The 20,602-nt window shown below is 49.1% G+C and overlaps 1 protein-coding gene across 2 annotated transcripts in view; it reads left to right on the forward strand.

Annotated features, from left to right (window-relative positions):
* TAF2 (TATA-box binding protein associated factor 2) overlaps positions 1-20,602 on the forward strand; it is a 250,202-nt gene that overhangs the window by 27,259 nt on the left and 202,341 nt on the right. For both annotated transcript variants that reach the window (XM_063924457.1, XM_063924456.1), the window contains exon 6: positions 15,125-15,356. In XM_063924457.1, coding sequence (XP_063780527.1) covers positions 15,125-15,356 — 232 coding nt within the window. The remainder of the gene's footprint in view (positions 1-15,124; positions 15,357-20,602) is intronic.

The raw sequence follows: 20,602 nt of genomic DNA on the forward strand, positions 1-20,602 counted from the left end.
GCCGACACCTGACTGGTTGGATATGTGGAATGTTTTAAATGCAAATGTGAATTCATTGCACAAAAGGTTGGACAAAGCTGAGTCCAGGGAGTGTACAGGGAGTCAAACCCTGCCTTTCACTATGTCGCAGAGACCTTCTGGATCTCAAAAGCGCCCACTATCCCAAATAGTAGACACTGATACCGATACGGATTCTGACTCCAGTGTCGAGTATGATGATGCAAAGTTGCAGCCAAAATTGGCTAAAAGTATTCATTATATGATCATTGCAATAAAAGAGGTGTTGCATGTCACAGATGACCCCTCTGTCCCTGACACGAGGGTGCGCATGTATAAGGAAAAGAAACCTGAGGTAACCTTTCCCCCAGCTCACGAGCTGAACTAATTATTTGAAAAGGCTTGGGAATCTCCAGACAAAAAGCTGCAGATTCCCAAAAGGATTCCTATGGCGTATCCGTTCCCTACTAAGGACAGGTTACGGTGGGAGGATAAAGCGTTGACTCGCTTATCCAAAAAGGTAGTACTGCCATCTCAAGATATGGCAACCCTCAAGGATCCTGCTGATCGCAGGCATGAGAGTACCTTGAAGTCTATTTACACACATACTGGTACCTTACTCAGACCGGCGATAGCGTCGGCTTGGGTTTGTAGCGCTGTAGCAGCGTGGACAGATACCTTGTCTGCTGATATAGATACGCTGGATAAGGAAACCATTTTATTGACCCTGGGTCATATTAAAGATGCTGTCCTGTATATGAGGGATGCTCAGAGAGACATTGGCCTACTGGGTTCTAGGGCCAACGCTATGGTGATTTCAGCTAGACGAGCCCTATGGACCCGACAATGGACGGGCGATGCCGACTCGAAGAGGCATATGGAGGTTTTACCTTACAAGGGTGAGGAATTGTTTGGGGAAGGTCTCACAGACCTTGTTTCCACGGCTACGGCAGGTAAATCAACTTTTTTGCCTTATGTTCCCTCACAGCCTAAGAAAACACTACATTATCAGATGCAGTCCTTTCGGTCGCATAAACCCAAGAGAGTGCGGGGATTTTCCTTTCTTGCCAGAGGTAAGGGCAAGGGGAAAAATCTGCCACCCACAGCTAGTTCCCTGGAGCAGAAGTCCTCCCCGGCCTCTACAAAATCCACCGCATGACGCTGGGGCTCCGCTGAGGGAGTGTGCCCCAGTGGGGGCACGTCTTCGACTTTTCAGCCACGTCTGGGTTCACTCACAGGTGGATCCCTGGGCAATAGAAATTGTTTCCCAGGGTTACAAGCTGGAATTCGAAGAGGTGCCTCCTCGCCGTTTTTTCAAATTGGCCCTACCGGCTTCTCCCCCAGAGAGGGAGATAGTGTTAAATGCAATTCAAAAATTGTGTCTTCAGCCAGTTGTGGTCAAAATCCCCCTGCTGCAGCAGGCGATGGGGTATTACTCAACCCTGTTTGTAGGCCCGAAACCGGACGGTTCAGTCAGGCCCATTTTGAATTTAAAATCCTTAACCCTATACTTAAAAAGGTTCAAGTTCAAGATGGAGTCGCTCAGAGCGGTCATCGCCAGCCTGGAAGGGGGGGATTATATGGTGTCCCTGGACATAAAGGATGCATACCTTCATGTCCCCATATACCTGCCTCATCAGGCGTTCCTGAGGTTAGCTGTACAGGATTGTCATTATCAATTTCTCTAACGTCCTAAGTGGATGCTGGGGACTCCGTAAGGACCATGGGGAATAGCGACTCCGCAGGAGACTGGGCACATCTAAGAAAGATTTAGGACTACCTGGTGTGCACTGGCTCCTCCCTCTATGCCCCTCCTCCAGACCTCAGTTAGAATTTTGTGTCCGGCCGAGCTGGATGCACACTAGGGGCTCTCCTGAGCTCTTAGAAAAGAAAGTAATATTTAGTTTTTTTATTTTCAGTGAGATCTGCTGGCAACAGACTCACTGCTACGAGGGACCTAGGGGAGAGAAGCGAATCTACCTGCTTGCAGCTAGCTTAGGCTTCTAGGCTACTGGACACCATTAGCTCCAGAGGGATCGAACACAGGCCCAGACTCGGTCGTCCGGTCCCGGAGCCGCGCCGCCGTCCCCCTTGCAGAGCCAGAAGCAAGAAGAACGTCCGGAAAATCGGCGGCAGAAGACTTCGGTCTTCATTAAGGTAGCGCACAGCACTGCAGCTGTGCGCCATTGCTTCCCATGCACACCACATACTCCGGTCACTGATGGGTGCAGGGCGCTGGGGGGGGGGGAGGGCGGCACCCTGGGCTGCAAAAATTACCTTAAATTGGCAAAACTACACATAATATAGTCAGTAGGACTATATATGTGTAAAATCCCCTGCCAAAATATCCTTAAAAAAGCGGGAGAAGCCCGCCGAGAAAAGGGGCGAGGCTATCTCCCTCAGCACACTGGCGCCATTTCCTCTCACAGCTCCGCTGGAAGGACGCTCCCAAGGCTCTCCCCTGCAGTTTCCAGGCTCAATAGGGTAAAAAAGAGAGGGGGGGCACTAATTGTAGGCGCAAACTGTGTAATTATAGCAGCTATAGGGGAAAATATCACTGTGTGTAGTGTAAATCCCTGCTTTATATAGTGCTGTGGTGTGTGCTGGCATACTCTCTCTCTGTCTCCCCAAAGGACTTTGTGGGGTCCTGTCCTCAGTCAGCGCATTCCCTGTGTGTGTGTGTGCGGTGTGTCGGTACGGCTGTGTCGACATGTTCGATGAGGAGGCTTATGTGGAGGCGGAGCAGGTGCCGGTAAATGTGATGTCACCCCCTGCGGGGCCGACACCTGAATGGATGGACATTTGGAAGGAATTACGTGACAGTGTCAACTCCTTACATAAAAGGTTTGACGACATAGCAGATGTGGGACAGCCGGCTTCTCAGCTCGTGCCTGCCCAGGCGTCTCAAAAGCCATCATGAGCTCTAAAACGCCCGCTACCTCAGATGGCAGACACGGATACTGACTCCAGTGTCGACGACGATGAGACTAGTGTACATTCCAATAGAGCCACCCGTTACATGATTACGGCAATGAAAAATGTGTTGCACATTTCTGATATTACCCCAGGTACCACAAAAAAGGGTATTATGTTTGGGGAGAAAAAACTACCAGTGGTTTTTCCCCCATCTGATGAATTAAATTAAGTGTGTGAAGAAGCGTGGGCTTCCCCCGATAGGAAACTGGTAATTTCTAAAAAAGTTACTAATGGCGTACCCTTTCCCGCCAGAGGATAGGTCACGTTGGGAGACATCCCCTAGGGTGGATAAAGCGCTCACACGCTTGTCAAAGAAGGTGGCACTACCGTCTCCGGACACGGCCGCCCTAAAGGAGCCTGCTGATAGAAAGCAGGAGGCTATCCTGAAGTCTGTTTATACACACTCAGGCATTATACTGAGACCAGCTATTGCTTCAGCATGGATGTGCAGTGCTGCAGCTGCGTGGTCAGATTCCCTGTCGGAAAATATTGATACCCTAGACAGGGACACTATATTGCTAACCATAGAGCATATTAAAGAGGCAGTCTTATACATGAGAGATGCACAGAGGGATATTTGCCGGCTGGCATCTAGAATAAGTGCAATGTCCATTTCTGCCAGGAGGGGATTATGGACTCGACAGTGGATGCAGATTCTAAAAGGCACATGGAAGTTTTCCCTAACAAGGTTGAGGAGTTGTTTGGGAAAAGTCTCTCTAACCTAGTTTCCACAGCAACAGCCGGGAAATTAACATTTTTACCCCATGTTCCCTCACAGCCAAAGAAAGCAAAGTATTATCAGGTACAGTCCTTTCGGCCCCAGAAAGGCAAGCGGGTTAGAGGCGCGTCCTTTCTGCCCAGAGGTAGAGGGAAAAAGCTGCAAAGTACAGTCAGTTCCCAGGAACAAAAGTCCTCCCCCGCTTCCTCTAAATCCATGCATGACGCTGGGGCTCCACAGGCGGAGCCAGGTGCGGTGGGGGCCCGTCTCAAGAACTTCAGCGATCAGTGGGCTCGCTCACGGTTGGATCCCTGGATTCTACAAGTGGTATCTCAGGGGTACAAGCTGGAATTAGAGACGTCTCCCCCTCGCCGTTTCCTCAAATCTGCCTTGCCAACAACTCCCTCAGACAGGGAGGCAGTGCTAGAGGCAATTCACAAGCTCTATCAACAAGGAAGGGGTTACTATTCCACAATGTTTGTGGTACCGAAACCGGACGGTTCGGTGAGACCCATTTTAAATTTGAAATCCTTGAACACTTATATAAAAAGGTTCAAGTTCAAGATGGAATCGCTCAGGGCGGTTATTTCAAGCCTGGAGGAAGGGGATTACATGGTATCACTGGACATCAAGGATGCTTACCTGCATGTCCCCATTTACCCTCCTCACCAGGAGTACCTCAGATTTGTGGTACAGGACTGTCATTACCAATTCCAGATGTTGCCGTTTGGTCTGTCCACGGCACCGAGGGTATTTACCAAGGTAATGGCCGAAATGATGATACTCCTTCGGAAAAAGGGAGTTATAGTTATCCCGTACTTGGACGATCTCCTTATAAAGGCGAGGTCCTGGGAACAGTTGTTGATCGGAGTAGCACTAGCTCGGGATGTGCTACAGCAGCACGGCTGAATCCTGAATATTCCAAAGTCGCAGCTGGTTCCTACAACACGTCTACTGTTCCTGGGAATGGTTCTGGACACAGAACAGAAAAAGGTGTTTCTTCCGGAGGAGAAGGCCAAGGAGTAGTCATCTCTAGTCAGAGACCTCCTAAAACCAAAACAGGTGTCGGTGCACCACTGCACGCGAGTCCTGGGAAAGATGGTAGCTTCTTACGAAGCAATTCCATTCGGAAGGTTCCATGCAAGGATCTTTCAGTGGGATCTGTTGGACAAGTGGTCCGGATCGCATCTTCAGATGCATCGGCTGATAACCCTGTCTGCAAGGACCAGGGTGTCTCTACTGTGATGGCTGCAGAGTGCTCATCTTCTGGAGGGCCGCAGATTCGGAATACAGGACTGGGTCCTGGTGACCACGGATGCCAGCCTTCGAGGCTGGGGGGCAGTCACACAGGGAAGAAATTTCCAAGGACTATGGTCAAGCCAGGAGATTTCCCTACACATAAATATTCTGGAACTAAGGGCCATTTACAATGCCCTAAGTCAGGCAAGACCCCTGCTTCAAAACCAGCCGGTACTGATCCAGTCAGACAACATCACGGCGGTCGCCCATGTAAACCGACAGGGCAGCACAAGAAGCAGGATGGCGATGGCAGAAGCCACGAGGATTCTCCGATGGGCGGAAAATCACGTGTTAGCACTGTCAGCAGTGTTCATTCCGGGAGTGGACAACTGGGAAGCAGACTTCCTCAGCAGGCACGACCTCCACCCGGGAGAGTGGGGACTTCATCCAGAAGTCTTCCAGCTGATTGCAAACCGTTGGGAAAGGCCACAGGTGGACATGATGGCGTCCAGCCTCAACAAAAAGCTAGAAAAATATTGCGCCAGGTCAAGGGACCCTCAGGCGATAGCTGTGGACGCTCTAGTGACACCGTGGGTGTTCCCTCCTCTTCCTCTCATACCCAAGGTACTGAGGATAATAAGAAGAAGAGTAAGAACTATACTCATTGTTCCGTATTGGCCAAGAAGAGCTTGGTACCCAGAACTTCAAGAAATGAACTCAGAGGACCCATGGCCTCTACCGCTCAGACAAGACCTGCTGCAGCAGGGGCCCTGTCTGTTCCAAGACTTACCGCGGCTGCGTTTGACGGCATGGCAGTTGAACGCCGGATCCTAAAGGAAAAGGGCATTCTGGAGGAAGTTATTCCTACGCTGATCAAAGCCAGGAAGGATGTGACCGCAAAACATTATCACCGCATATGGCGAAAATATGTTGCTTGGTGTGAGGCCAGGAAGGCCCCAACGGAGGAATTTAAGCTGGGTCGATTCCTGCACTTCCTACAGTCAGGAGTGACTATGGGCCTAAAATTAGGCTCCATTAAGGTACAGATCTCGGCTCTGTCGATTTTCTTCCAAAAAGAACTAGCTTCACTACCTGAAGTTCAGACATTTGTAAAAGGAGTGCTGCATATTCAGCCCCCTTTTGTGCCTCCAGTGGCACCTTGGGATCTCAACGTGGTGTTGAGTTTCCTAAAATCACATTGGTTTGAGCCACTAAAAACCGTGGATCTAAAATATCTCACGTGGAAAGTGGTCATGTTATTGGCCTTGGCTTCGGCCAGGCGTGTATCAGAATTGGCGGCTTTGTCATGTAAAAGCCCTTATCTGATTTTCCATATGGATAGGGCAAAATTGAGGACTCGTCCCCAGTTTCTCCCTAAGGTGGTATCAGCCTTTCACTTGAACCAACCTTTTGTAGTGCCTGCGGCTACTAGTGACTTGGAGGATTCCAAGTTACTGGACGTAGTCAGGGCCTTGAAAATGTATGTTTCCAGGATGGCTAGAGTCAGGAAAACTGACTCGCTATTTATCCTGTATGCACCCAACAAACTGGGTGCTCTTGCTTCTACGCAGACTATTGCTCGCTGGATTTGTAGCACAATTCAGCTGGCGCATTCTGCGGCTGGCCTGCCGCATCCTAAATCCGTAAAAGCCCATTCCACAAGGAAGGTGGGCTCATCTTGGGCGGCTGCCCGAGGGGTCTCGGCTTTACAACTTTGCCGAGCTGCTACTTGGTCAGGGGCAAACATGTTTGCAAAATTCTACAAATTTGATACCCTGGCTGAGGAGGACCTTGAGTTCTCTCATTCGGTGCTGCAGAGTCATCCGTACTCTCCCGCCCGTTTGGGAGCTTTGGTATAATCCCCATGGTCCTTACGGAGTTCCCAGCATCCACTTAGGACGTTAGAGAAAATAAGATTTTACTCACCGGTAAATCTATTTCTCGTAGTCCGTAGTGGATGCAGGGCGCCCATCCCAAGTGCGGATTGTCTGCAATACTTGTATATAGTTATTGCTAACTAAAGGGTTATGGTTGAGAGCCATCTGTTGAGAGGCTCAGTTATTTTTTCATACTGTTAACTGGGTATAGTATCACGAGTTATACGGTGTGATTGGTGTGGCTGGTATGAGTCTTACCCGGGATTCCAAATCCTTTCCTTATTGTGTCAGCTCTTCCGGGCACAGTATCGTAACTGAGGTCTGGAGGAGGGGCATAGAGGGAGGAGCCAGTGCACACCAGGTAGTCCTAAATCTTTCTTAGATGTGCCCAGTCTCCTGCGGAGCCGCTATTCCCCATGGTCCTTACGGAGTCCCCAGCATCCACTACGGACTACGAGAAATAGATTTACCGGTGAGTAAAATCTTATTTTCAGACGTTGCTATTTGGGCTTTCCACGGCCCTGAGAATTTTTACGAAGGTGGTGGCGGAAATGATGGTGCTCCTGCGCAAGCAGGGTGTCACAATTATCCCGTACTTGGACGATCTCCTAATAAAATCGAGATCGAGAGAACCGTTACTGAACAGCGTATCACTCTCCCTGAGGGTGTTGCAACAGCACGGCTAGATTCTCTATATATATTTCTATGTCACAGTTGGTTCCAACGACTCGTTTGCCTTTCTTAGGCATAGTTCTGGATACGTACCAGAAAAGGGTTTATATTCTGACGGAAAAGGCCCAAGAACTCATGTTTTTGGTCAAGGACCTATTGAAGCCAAAAAGGGTGTCTGTGCATCACTGCACTCGAGTTCTGGTAAAGGTGGTGGCAACTTACGAGGCCGTTCCATTCGGCAGGTTCCATGCGAGAACTTTTCAGTGGGACCTTCTGGACAAGTGGTCCGGGTCTCATCTACAGATTCATCAGATTATCACCCTGTCCCCAAAGGCCAGGGTATCTCTCCTGTGGTGGCTACAGAGTGCTCATCATCTAGAGGGTCGCAAGTTCGGCATTCAGGACTGGGTTCTGGTAACCACGGACGCGAGCCTCCGAGGTTGGGCAGCAGTCACACGGGAGAAACTTCCAGGGTCTCTGGTCAAGCCAGGAGACTTGTCTTCACATCAACGTACTGGAGTTGAGGGCCATATACAACGGCCTTCGTCAAGCGGAGACTTTCCTTCGTGACCTACCGGTTCTGATTCAGTCAGACAACATCACCGCAGTGGCTCATGTAAACCGCCAAGGCGGAACAAAGAGCAGAGTGGCAATGGCAGAAGCCACCAGGATTCTTCGCTTGGCGGAAAATCATGTAAGCGCTCTGACAGCAGTCTTCATCCTGGGAGTGGACAACTGGGAAGCAGACTTCCTCAGCAGGCACGATCTACATCCAGGAGAGTGGGACTTCATCAGGAAGTCTTTGCAGAGATTGCAAGATAGACATGATGGCGTCGCGCCTCAACAAAAAGCAACCGAGGTATTGTGCCAGGTCGAGGGACCCTCAGGCAGTAGCAGTGGACGCCCTGGTGACACCGTGGGTGTTCCAGTCGGTCTATGTGTTTCCTCCTCTTCCCCTCATCTCCAAGATATTGAGAATCATAAGACGAAGAGGTGTACAGACAATTCTCATTGTTCCAGATTGGCCTCCAAGGACCTGGTATCCGGATCTGCAGGAAATGCTCACAGAATATCCGTGGCCTCTTCCTCTCAGAGAGGACCTGTTACAATAGGGGCCCTGTCTATTCCAAGACTTAACGCGGCTGCGTTTGGCAGCATGGCGGTTGACAGCCGAATCCTATCGGAAAAGGTCATTCCTACTCTGATAAAGGCTAGGAAGGACGTGACAGCGAAACATTATCACCGTATTTGGAGGAAGTATGTCTCTTGGTGTGAGTCCAGGAATGCTCCTCTGGAAGAATTCCATCTGGGCCGTTTTCTTCACTTCCTACAGACTGGAGTGAATTTGGGCCTAAAATTAGGCTCCATTAAGGTTCAGATTTCAGCCCTATCCATTTTCTTTCAGAAGGAATTGGCTTTTCTTCCGGAAGTACAGACTTTTGTGAAGGGAGTGCTGCATATCCAGCCTCCTTTTGTGCCTCCAGTGGCACCCTGGAACCTTAACGTGGTATAACGTTTCCTTAAGTCTCACTGGTTTGAGCCTCTTAAAACGGTGGAATTTAAGTATCTCACTTGGAAAGTGGTCATGTTGTTGGCTTGGCATCGGCAAGGCGAGTGTCGGAATTGGCAGCTTTATCTCACAAAAGTCCCTTTCTGGTTTTCCATGTGAATAGAGCAGAGTTGCGGACTCGTCCTCAATTTTTGCCCAAGGTGGTTTCGTCCTTTCAAATGAACCAACCTATTATAGTGCCTGTGGCTACGTGGGACTTCGAGGATTCCGAGTCCCTTGATGTGGTCAGGGCATTGAAAATTTATGTAGCCAGAACGGCTAGGGTGAGGAAAACAGAGTCTCTGTTTGTCCTGTATGCACCCAGCAATGTTGGCGCTCCTGCTTCTAGGCAGACTACTGCTCGCTGGATCTGTGACACGATTCAGCAGGCTTAGTCTACGGCTGGATTGCCGGTACCAAATTCGGTAAAGGCCCATTCCACTAGGAAGGTGGGCTCTTCTTGGGCGGCTGCCGAGGGGTCTCGGCATTACAACTTTGACCAAGCAGCGCCTTGGTCGGGTTCGAACACCTTTTCAAAATTCTACAAGTTTGATACCCTGACTGAGGAGGACCTCATGTTTGCTCAATCGGTGCTGCAGAGTCATCCGCACTCTCCCGCCCGGTCTGGAGCTTTGGTATAAACCCCATGGTCCTTACGGAGTCCCCAGCATCCTCTAGGACGTAAGAGAAAATAAGATTTTAAACCTACCGGTAAATCTTTTTCTCGTAGTCCGTAGAGGATGCTGGGCGCCCGTCCCAGTGCGGACTACATTCTGCAAGACTTGTATATAGTTATTGCTTACATACGGGTTATGTTACAGTTTTGATCAGTCTCGGGCTGATGCTGTTTTGTTTCATACTGTTTACTGGTTCGTATATCCAGGTTATACTGTGTGGATGGTGTGGTCTGGTATGAATCTTGCCCTTGGATTAACAAAAATCTTTTCCTCGTACTGTCCGTCTCCTCTGGGCACAGTTTCTCTAACTGAGGTCTGGAGGAGGGGCATAGAGGGAGGAGCCAGTGCACACCCATATCTAAAGTTCTTTTTAGTGCCCATGTCTCCTGCGGAGCCCGTCTATTCCCATGGTCCTTACGGAGTCCCCAGCATCTTCTACGGACTAGGAGAAAAACATTTACCGGTAGGTTTAAAATCTTATTTTCCTGATGGAATGTCATTGTAGTGGAACCCAGTTTTATCTTTCATCCAGAGGACTGTGGGTGTAGTGGGAGTTTCAGGAGTCAATAAAGAGTGGGGAGCCGGAGCCAGTGGTTCTTGCGTGATGCATTTAGCCAGAAGACAGACAGCCGCCATTCCGAAACAAGTTTTGGAATAATATTTAGGTATAAGGCTCGGTGGTGCTTAAGCACTCTGGGGGAGAGGGAAGGGGTTCGGGGGTAGTGCGAGTAGCCCTATCTGCCACCCTCGGTGGGTTAGGGTATAGTAGGGTTAAGAATACCTGGGTATCGTAGGGGTAAGATTACCTACCCCTTACAACATCAGTGTCTACAAGGTCGGGATACGAGCTACAAACAGGGATGCCATCTTTAGGCTGCAAGTCTCTGAAATTAGCCAGGTTATTTAAAATACTCTTCCTCACCGGGTCAATATCGTCGCAGTGTTAGCTGTTTGTGGTTTCTATGCCCCCACACATCCTTAGTTCCTTTACTGTGTGTTTGCAGTTTCAAGTTTCAGTGAACCAATGTCTGCCAAGGCTTCTCAGGAGAGGGGGGCTCCTGTGCTGCATGCCTATACTTACAAAGTGTAGAAAGAAAATTTTCTTGTACAGCTTTGGATCACACTGGCCTTTGTGATCGTTTGCTCTGTGGAGGTACAGGATGAGTTCCTCTCTGAGGTGGTCCCCTAACAGGAGCCGTCATAGGCGGCCTTCCCGTCGCTTGACATGTGGGAACTGGCTTCTCAGCAGCTTCCTGGACCCATCCGCCTTCTGCGGTGGCCGCTGGGGGACCTCAGCTGGTCAACCCCTTTTGGAACCCGCTTGGGTTCAAGGAATGGCCTAATATGTCCAGGGTCTGGTACAGGGCTGTAGTTCTTTACAGCACATGCTGGAGCCTTCAGCCAAATGCAAGGTCTGCAGAAAAGGGAGTTCTATGCCTCTCCATTCAGGCTATGAATCCCAGTTGGACAACTCCTCAGACCTAGAGGACAAACTGTCACAGACGACGGATGTTGACTCTCCGTTGGTTCAGGATGATCACATAGCCCAGGTCGACGATGATGCTTTAATAAAGGCGGTGTAGTCAGCATTATTAAAGTTGCAGATGCACCTTTCAAATGAAAGAAGAAAGACCCGTCAGTTTTCCCACCCTCTGCTCAATTGGAGGACCTCTTAACTGAGGCTTGATCGCACCTTAGCAAAAAGTTCTTGGTGTTCAAGTGGATATCCTCCTTTTATCTGCTTCTCCCTGCAGACTGGAAAGGGTGGTAAACTCCTCCCACTGTGGATGCACACATCACATGGTTGGTGAAGTTGACCACACTTCGTATCCCTAATGTGGCCTCTCTCAAGGACCCCATGGACAGGAAGTTGGAGAATATTCTAAAGTCCATTTTTGCCAATTCCGGCGCTAGCTTACGCTCAGCTCTTGCTTCGGCTTGCAAGCCAAAGCCTTAAGTAGCTGGGCGTATTCCCTGGTAGATGGCCTACATTCAGAAGCTAGTTGATCGCCTATTCACAGTGGATACCATCAGAGAAGTTGGTACTTACTGGAGCAAGGCTGCTATTGATTACAGCATCTTCTCCTCCAGGGTATTGGCTTCATTTGTGGCTGCCAGGCGGCACTGTGGCTTTGCACCTGGTGGGCCGATAGTGAATCCTAAATGGCCTTAGAGCCCTCTACCCTTCTCATTTGATGTTCACTTTTGTCTTGAGCTAGATAATCATTGCTATGGTGGCGGCTTAGAAAACTGCTTTCCTACCCTCAGGTACTCCAAAGGCTTAGGCATTTTCCTTTCACCCACAGGTAAAGCAAGGGGTCATCTTTCTTCCATAGCTCTGGGCTCTTCCGCTAATAATTCCAAGACTAGAAGGCGACAGACCTGGTCATGGACATCATGTCCCAGGGTTACTCCAAAACCTTTTGTGAACTCTCCCTGGTTAAGTTGTTTTCAACTGGATTTCCAGTTGAAATCTTCAAAGCTGCAACTCTCCAGACTTCCATCAAATCTCTTCTGGCTGCGGAAGTGATAGTCCCTGTTCCATCTTCCAAGAGGCACAGGTTTTTACGCAAATCTGTTTCTAGTCCAAAAACTCAGGTGTAGGATGGAAGTTTCTCAAACAAAGTAGGATCTCCGTACACTTCTGTAAGCGGGCAAACTGGTCCCCACATTCTAAATAGTGGAGTAAGCACAGTTCCATTCGCTGCTACAATTTTAACTTCTGCAGATGAGGAGCCACTCTCCTCTGCATTTCAAAACCCAGGGAGGTGCGCCTCCCTCTTGTGGTGGCTCCAGTTATCTCACCTCAACAGGGGTCACCCATTCCTGATCCAAGATTGGGTCCTTTTGACCACGGATGCCAGTCTCTGCGGCTGGTGCAACGTCACAGAACATCACTTTGTCTGAAAAGACCCTTCAACACATGGCGTTGAAGGTTCAATCAGACAATGTGACCGCAGTCGCCTACATCAACCATCAAGATTGTACCAAGTGTTGAGCCACCACAAAGTAAGTGTCAACTGGGTGGAGCAGTTTCTTCCAGCCTTGTCTACGTTCTACATCCTGGGAGTCCAGAATTGGGAAGTTGTATTTTCTCATTGGACAGGACATTAATTCGGGTGAGTGGTCCCTGCATCCCGAAGTGTTCCATGCTGGTTCATTGCTGGGGTTGTCCGAACATCAATTTGATGGCCTCCTGGCACAACCACAAGCTTAGTAGAAAAACACAATACTGCCTAATAGCGCCTGAGTAGAATAAAAAGATGGTATTACACTTCCCCTGTGCGCAACCGTAAAGGCACTGTGTATGTGCCTTTAAGATTAGAAAGAAAAAGAAAAAACGGCTGCGCTCATAGGAGTGAAAAAATACAAAATAAATTGTAGGGAAGGAGAGCTGACATTTCTAAAAGAGTTTAGAAGACCCACTTCTTCACAGAACCCAGGCAAATCTCATCCTAACCCTCTGTTCTACACTCTCCATGTACCCCCTCTGTGTCACCCCTGCCTGTCTACCCCACCCCTTTAGAATGTAAGCTCTCACGAGCGGGGCCCTCTTCCCTCATGTGCTTATCCTTTCTTACTTTAATAATCTTCAACTGCATCAACTCCATCAGTCTTCTGCCACCTGATACTTATTCCAGTGTCATCAGCTGATGTAACTATGTTTATTTACCCTGTACTTGTTCTATACTGTCATCAACTGTAAGTTGCTGTTTTCCTGTTTGATTATTTATGCACTCTGTAATTGGGCGCTGCGGAACCCTTGTGGCGCCATATAAATAAAGGATAATAATAATAATTAATATAATACATTTAAAAGTTGCATCAAAAAGATCCACAATATTGAAATATATAAATATATAAGTTTGTAACACTATAGCAGCGTATATAAGATTATATCAGAATCCACCAGGAATTGCTGTCCTGAAATGCTCAAGCCGATGGAATATATTGCTGTGAGTCTAGCAGCTGTAACAATATTGGTAATTAGGCGGTAGATAAGTCATCATAGTAGCTTAACCGTGGTACTTGCTGTATAAATGATAGTGTGAATAGTTCAACTCTCTCAATGCAGAGTGGATACAATGTTTCTGTGGCACAAGTTTGTAGCAATATGTCCCGCAGCCGTCTATCAGTATCGTATTGTGTGTAGTCACTTTACCTTCTCCCGTGGGCTGGTAACACTGAGTGTCCTCTGTTGTGAATTCCTGCAGTGCCCACTCTAATGGCTTAGCGGGGAGAGGATGGTGTGGCTGTTGCACTCAAACGGCCGTCCCGTTGCAGATGTACACGGTCTCCAAGCCGGCAAAGGAGACCAATGTGATGCAGGCAGGGAACCAATGGCCGTAGTCCGCTGTTCGGGGAGCAGGCGGTGAGAAGTGTGTGAAGGAATGAGGACCCTCAATTCCATGGCAGTTTGGTGGGCCTGCTTGTGTGTGTGTGCCAGTCTTCTCCTCTGCTGCGTTCCTGTTCCTTGGGCTTGTTAAGTATAACTGGCATCCCATGCTTCAGGTGGGGTATAGTGGAGCCTGTACTTTGGTGCCCAGCCTTCTCCAGCTCCCACTATTCCAACAATTCCAGTGCATACCTGGATTCAGAAAAATGTTGTAAAGCAATTATCAAAATAACACCCGGGGATCACGTAACGGGATTTCTTTAGTTGCATACATCATTATATGGCTCATTCTGATCATTTGTGTTATTTCTCTTTTTGTTTTCAGATGAGCAAATAAGCAGTAGTCTTGTTTGATGTGTTTTGCAGTAGATGGAAAGAGGCTGCAGGCACAGAAACCATACTCTCTGCAGACCCGTCTTTCCCGATGGCTGTAACTGGCCACTTCATATTTCTATGATACATATTTGTCTCTCTTATGCTGTTCATGTGTATAACATCTATATAGAAGTAACATGTAAACAAAATTTCTTTTGTTTCTGTAAGGTATATAACCAATATTATTTTTATTAAATAAATGGGAAGTATTAAACATTCTTCGTTACACATTGTAATGATACTTTGTATTATGTTATAGCAAGAATGAGGGTCATTAAGGGTCAGGGCGGAAGACCGCAGCGTGCTAGAACGCCCTTGTGTCACACTGTTGGTGCTCAGGTGTGCGTATTCCTTCTAAGCCAGGCATGTCCAAACTGCGGCCCTCCAGCTGTTGAGAAACTACACATCCCAGCATGCCCTGACACAGCTTTATCATTCTCTGACAGCAAAACTGTGTCAGGGCATGCTGGGATATGTAGTGTCACAACAGCTGGAGGGCCGCAGTTTGGACATGCCTGTTCTAAGCATTCTATATGGGTTTTCCCTATTGACCTGTTATCCCGGCCTCCATAGGTCTCATCTCCTATATAGATCTGTAACTGTTTCCGTTGTTCTATACATTTGTTTCTGTGTCTCAATTCTCCGCAGGTTTTGGTTTCCCTGCGTGGACTCGTTCTCTGAGCTCTGCACGTGGAAATTGGAGTTTACAGTCGACGCCTCCATGGTGGCTGTTTCCAACGGAGACCTGGTGGAGACTATTTACACCCACGACATGAGAAAGAAAACCTTTCATTACACCCTCGCAATCCCGACTGCATCGCCCAACATCTCTCTGGCCGTGGGGCCTTTTGAGATTCTTGTGGACCCTTACATGCATGAGGTAATAATGTACTGTGTACCTGATCTCTGCTCATTGCTTATAATGCGTTTTATGTTGGTATAATGGGGGTCATTCCGAGATGATTGTAGCTGTGCTAAATTTAGCACAGCTACGATCATTCACACTGACATGCGGGGGGGCGCCCAGCACAGGGCTATCCCGCCCTGCATGTCAGTTCAGGCCCCCCCACAGAAGTGCAAAGGCATCGCACAGCGGCGATGCCTTTGCACTTCAAGAGTAGCTCCTGACCAGCGCAGCTTTAGCGTGCTGGCCGGGAGCTACTCATCGCTCCCCGGCCCGCAGCGGCTGCGTGTGACGTCACGCAGCCGCTGCGGCCTGCCCCACGTTCAGTCCGGCCAAGCCTGCGTTGGTCGGACCGCGCCCATGAAACGGCGTCCCCCCCCCCCCCAGCGACTGCCTCTGCCTTCGGCCGTCTGGCATGCGCAGTTTTGACCCGATCGCACCGCTGAGATAAACTGCAGCATGCGATCGGGTCAGAATGACGCCCAATATACGCTGTGCAGCTTATTGGTATAACACCCTTTGTACAAGCAGAACATACACATTCAGAATAGGTTTTATTGGTAAATAATTCTTGAGTATCCCTTTGTGGTCTTTGTATTTTAAATACGATTACTAATCCTAAATATTCCAATATGGAAAGTGTGTAATATGCACAGATGTAATATGCAAAATTACAGTGGGATCATTTCTATGAACTACACCCTTTTATGTGTGTGATGTGTCTTCGGTCATCTAGTGTTTTGTGCTATATGGCTGGAGACGCCGCATACAGACAGGCTTGTAGTGCACAAGGCGGCTTAGAATTGGTACTTTTCTGCTGCGGGGTACACTGGGCTTCACAGGGAATGACATTGGGGTGTAGAGTAGGATTTTGATCCGAGGCACCAACAGGCTCAAAGCTTTGACCTTCTTCCCAGAATGCCGCCTCCTCTATAACCCCGCCTCCGTGCACAGGAGCTCCGTTTTGTAGTAGGTGCCATGCAGTAAGCAGGCATACAACAGGGGGGCTGCTCCAGCAGCCCTGAGAAGAAGCTTTTAAAGAAAAATGAAGACTTTAAGGGCTGCAGCAGAGGCACGGTCTGTGTTAGATGTCAGTAAGACATCTCCTGCTGCTTCTCCATCACCTCCCCCAGCGGCGCTGTATACTCCCGCGCCCTGGTTTCCTGGTACTTACAGCGGAGGCTCCGGTTTTCTTCCAGTTAGTCACACACGATTGCTGTTCTGTCGGATCGCGTGGTCGCACTCAGGGAGGAGGTAAGTGGGTCTACCCGGCGGGACCCGCTGTAAATCGCGATCCTGTGCGGCCGGTGGGAGGTGGGCCGCGCGCTGGCATGGACACTGTGGCAGTACAGGGACCCTACTAGACCACCAGGGCAAGGGCACAGGTCGGTTTTCTCTCATAAACCGTTTATATATGCCCACAGTACCCGGTGGTGAGGTCCAGAAGGGGGATAAGGCTTTGACCTGTAGCCCCTCCTCCAGCCCCAAGGCACCATTTAGAGTAAATGTTCCCACCCTGGAGCTGCATATCTCTCTCTCCCTCACTCCCTGTCAGCGTTTGGGCGCCATTAGGACAAGCTGAGCTGATCCTGGGACTGTTTGGGCAAATCCTCCTCTGTAAAGCCGCCTGCATGTCAGTGCTGTGCATTTTACAGGACACTTAAGTATTCTACATGTCTGCTGACAGTGGGGGTAATTCTGAGTTGATCGCAGCAGGAAATTTGTTAGCAATTGGGCAAAACCATGTGCACTGCAGGGGGGGCAGATATAACATGTGCAGAGAGAGTTAGATTTGGGTGGGGTGTGTTCAATCTGCAATCTAAATTGCAGTGTAAAAATAAAGCAGCCAGTATTTACCCTGCACAGAAACAAAATAACCCACCCAAATCTAACTCTCTCTGCAAATGTTATATCTGCCCCCCCTGCAGTGCACATGGTTTTGCCCAATTGCTAAAAAATGTCCTGCTGCGATCAACTTGGAATTACCCCCAGTGTTAGTTAAGAAAAAGTGCATTTAGTCAGGGTTATATAGTACAAGTACCCTGTGATATACATCTAGTCTTTACTGTGCATTGTTATATCTATTGAGTGTATAGCTATACTTCGTATTACTCTGTATTGCTAGTCCAGTGAAGTTTATTGCATGTCATAATTTCTGCATTGTAAACTGTGACTATGTGTGTGTGCATATAGCTGCTGTGTGACCTCCATTTCGTGTATCTCACTCAGATTGCTATCCCTATATTCTATAACCTGAGGGGGCTAGGTGCGTCAGGTTTATCATTTAATATAGGTAGTTCACCGGATATACTCCGTGTGTATTTTTCTCTGTGATTTTTAGTCACCATATAGCTCTCGAATTCCCTGTTTGTGCTGATACACTGCACGGGGGTTCTTGTCAGGTATTGTGCTGCTGATATTGTACTGTGTTGCCCTGCATTGAGCTTTCGGATATGTCAGCTACAAAGGGCAATGGTGCTGGGGCTGATCCCACATTGTGTGCTGGTGACGCTGCAGACACATTTGAGGAAAACATAGCAGCTGAGGGTTCAGGTTCTGGGGGATCTTTATCCCCCAGTGGGACTGTAGCAACGGGGGTTCAAAATGACCCACCTTGGGCTACCTTCCCCATGCTATTAAATACGCTAGTAACTAGACTAACGCCCCCTATGGGACCTCTTGTGCCGGTACAACCGCTTATGGTCCCTGCGGTTAACCCACCATGGGCAGATCAACTGTCCGCTCAGTTACAGCAATTGAACCAATCACTGACTACACAGAAGTCTAACCCTCACCCGCCTAAGACCAAGGGGTCCTCTAAGCGGGCCATTACTTCCTCACAATCCACCAACATCCCAGACACCTCATCTGAGGATGGCGTTTATACTGACCCCACAGATTCTGATCCCGACGCTTCTGAGGGGGAATCTGTTTCACAGGTAGATGTCCCTGACTTGTTGGAGGCTATCCGGATCATTCTTCAAATTACTGATGACACGGAGCCTGATGCTGCCCTTAAGAAAACGGACAGGTTTAAACGTCAGAAAGTGGTTAAACAAGTTTTACCTCATTCTAACCATTTAGTTGACATACGTCAGGAGTCCTGGGAAAATCCAGGAAAGAAATTCACGCCTCACAAGAAGTTGCTGGCTCGCTACCCCCTCGCAGTGGAGCTTAGTAAAAATTGGGAAACACCCACCCCAGTGGATTCGCAGGTGACGCGGCTGGTGGTATCCTCAGCTCTGCCTGTAACTACCGTCACGTCTCTGAAAGAACTGACGGATAAGCGTGTGGAGGGTTGTTTTAAAGGCAATTTACACGCTAACTGGTGGTGCGCATAGGCCCACCATTGCAGCGACATGGGCTGCAGAGGCTGTGGAAGTGTGGGCTCAGGAGCTGGATGCGGAGTTGCCTTCCAACGCTTCTGATCATGCTAAACAATGTCTGTCTTATATTGTCACAGCTTCTCATTTCATTAAGGAGGTGGCTTCTGATGCCGGTATTCTGCCGGCCAAGGCTTCTACTACGTCCATTTTGGCTCGCCGGATTCTCTGGTTACGGTCCTGGTCTGTGGATATGGACTCTAAGAAAACCCTGGAGGTATTCCCTTTTCAGGGAGACGTTCTTTTCGGAGAAGACCTCAGCAAGATAGTGGCTGACTTCGCTTCTGCTAAAACAGCATGTCTACCTAGTACAGCTCCTTCGGTGCCGAAGGCTAAGAGTACTCCCTTCTCTCCTTTCGTCCATCAGGGAAAGCAAAAGGTCAGGCGTACCCGAAACAGGTTCGCACTTCCAAACCCAAACGGGCCTCGGCTGCCTGTCAGCCTGCTTCCAAAACTGACAAACCTGCCGCATGAAGGGGCGGGCCTCCCTCTGGGGGATCCCAGGGTGGGGGGGCCGACTTCTAGGGTATACCCAGGAATGGTTGAAGACCACTTCCGATGCCTGGCTACGGGAAGTCGTCACTCGAGGTTACGCCGTATCCTTCAAGAATCGTCCCCCTCGTCGATTTTGCCTGACAAACGTCCCTTCGGATCAGGTGAAGGCAAAAACTCTTAATTCGGTGGTACAGTCCCTCCTGAACACAGGAGTGGTAGTACAGGTGCCTCTGGCTCAGAGAGGCAAGGGGTACTATTCAACGTTGTTCCTAGTCCCGAAACCGAATGGGTCCTCCCGTCTCATTCTCAACCTCAAGTCCTTGAACAAATTTGTGAGGGTCTCCAAGTTTAGTATGGAAACTCTTCGCTCTATTGTTCTGGCATTGGAACCAGGGGATTATATGGTCTCCCTGGACATACAGGATGCTTACCTGCATATTACTATTGCAGTGTCGCATCAGCAATACCTGAGGTTTGCGGTTGGCAACCTCGTTACCAATTTCGGGCGTTACCTGTTGGTTTGACCACGGCTCCGCGAGTTTTCACCAAGGTCATGGCGATAATGACTGCTGTACTCCGCCGTCAAGGGGTCAGGATCCTACCATACCTGGACGACTTGTTGATCCTGGCAAATTCCCCAGAAATTCTCCTACGCCATCTGGATCTGACTATCCAGTTTCTGCAAGCCCACGGGTGGCTCATCAACTGGAAGAAGTCTTCCCTGGTCCCTGCTCAGAGCATGGTGTACCTAGGGGCGTTGTTGGGCACTCACAACTAGCGGTTGTTCTTGTCTCAGGAGAAAGTCCTGAAGCTTCAGGACAGGATTCGATACTTCCTATCTCGTCCGCAAGTGTCGATACATTCGGCAATGCAAGTGCTAGGTCTCACGGTGTCTGCTTTCGACATGGTGGAGTACGCTCAATTCCATTCCCGCCCTCTACAGAAGCTAATTCTTGCCAAGTGGGACGGCCTGCTTCACCGGATCAGGTCTCAAATGATCTCCTTGTCTCCGAAAGTCCGTCTGTCACTGAGCTGGTGGCTTCAGGACCAACGATTGAGCAGGGGTCGTCCCTTCTGGATCTCCAACTGGGTCCTTCTGACGACGGATGCCAGTCTGAGAGGTTGGGGCGCGGTGTTAGAGCAACACTCCCTTCAGGGTCGGCGGACAACGCCACCACGGTGGCATACATCAATCATCCAGGCGGCACTCTAAGCCGCATGGCAATGAGGGAAATATCACGGATTCTTCAGTGGGCGGAACGCCATCTGCCAGCCATATCGGCAGTGTTCATTCCGGGGGTCCTAAACTGGGAAGCAGACTTTCTCAGTCATCAGGACTTACAC

This window comes from Pseudophryne corroboree, chromosome 5 (genome assembly GCF_028390025.1).
Source record: "Pseudophryne corroboree isolate aPseCor3 chromosome 5, aPseCor3.hap2, whole genome shotgun sequence".
NCBI classification, from domain to species: Eukaryota; Metazoa; Chordata; class Amphibia; order Anura; family Myobatrachidae; genus Pseudophryne; species Pseudophryne corroboree.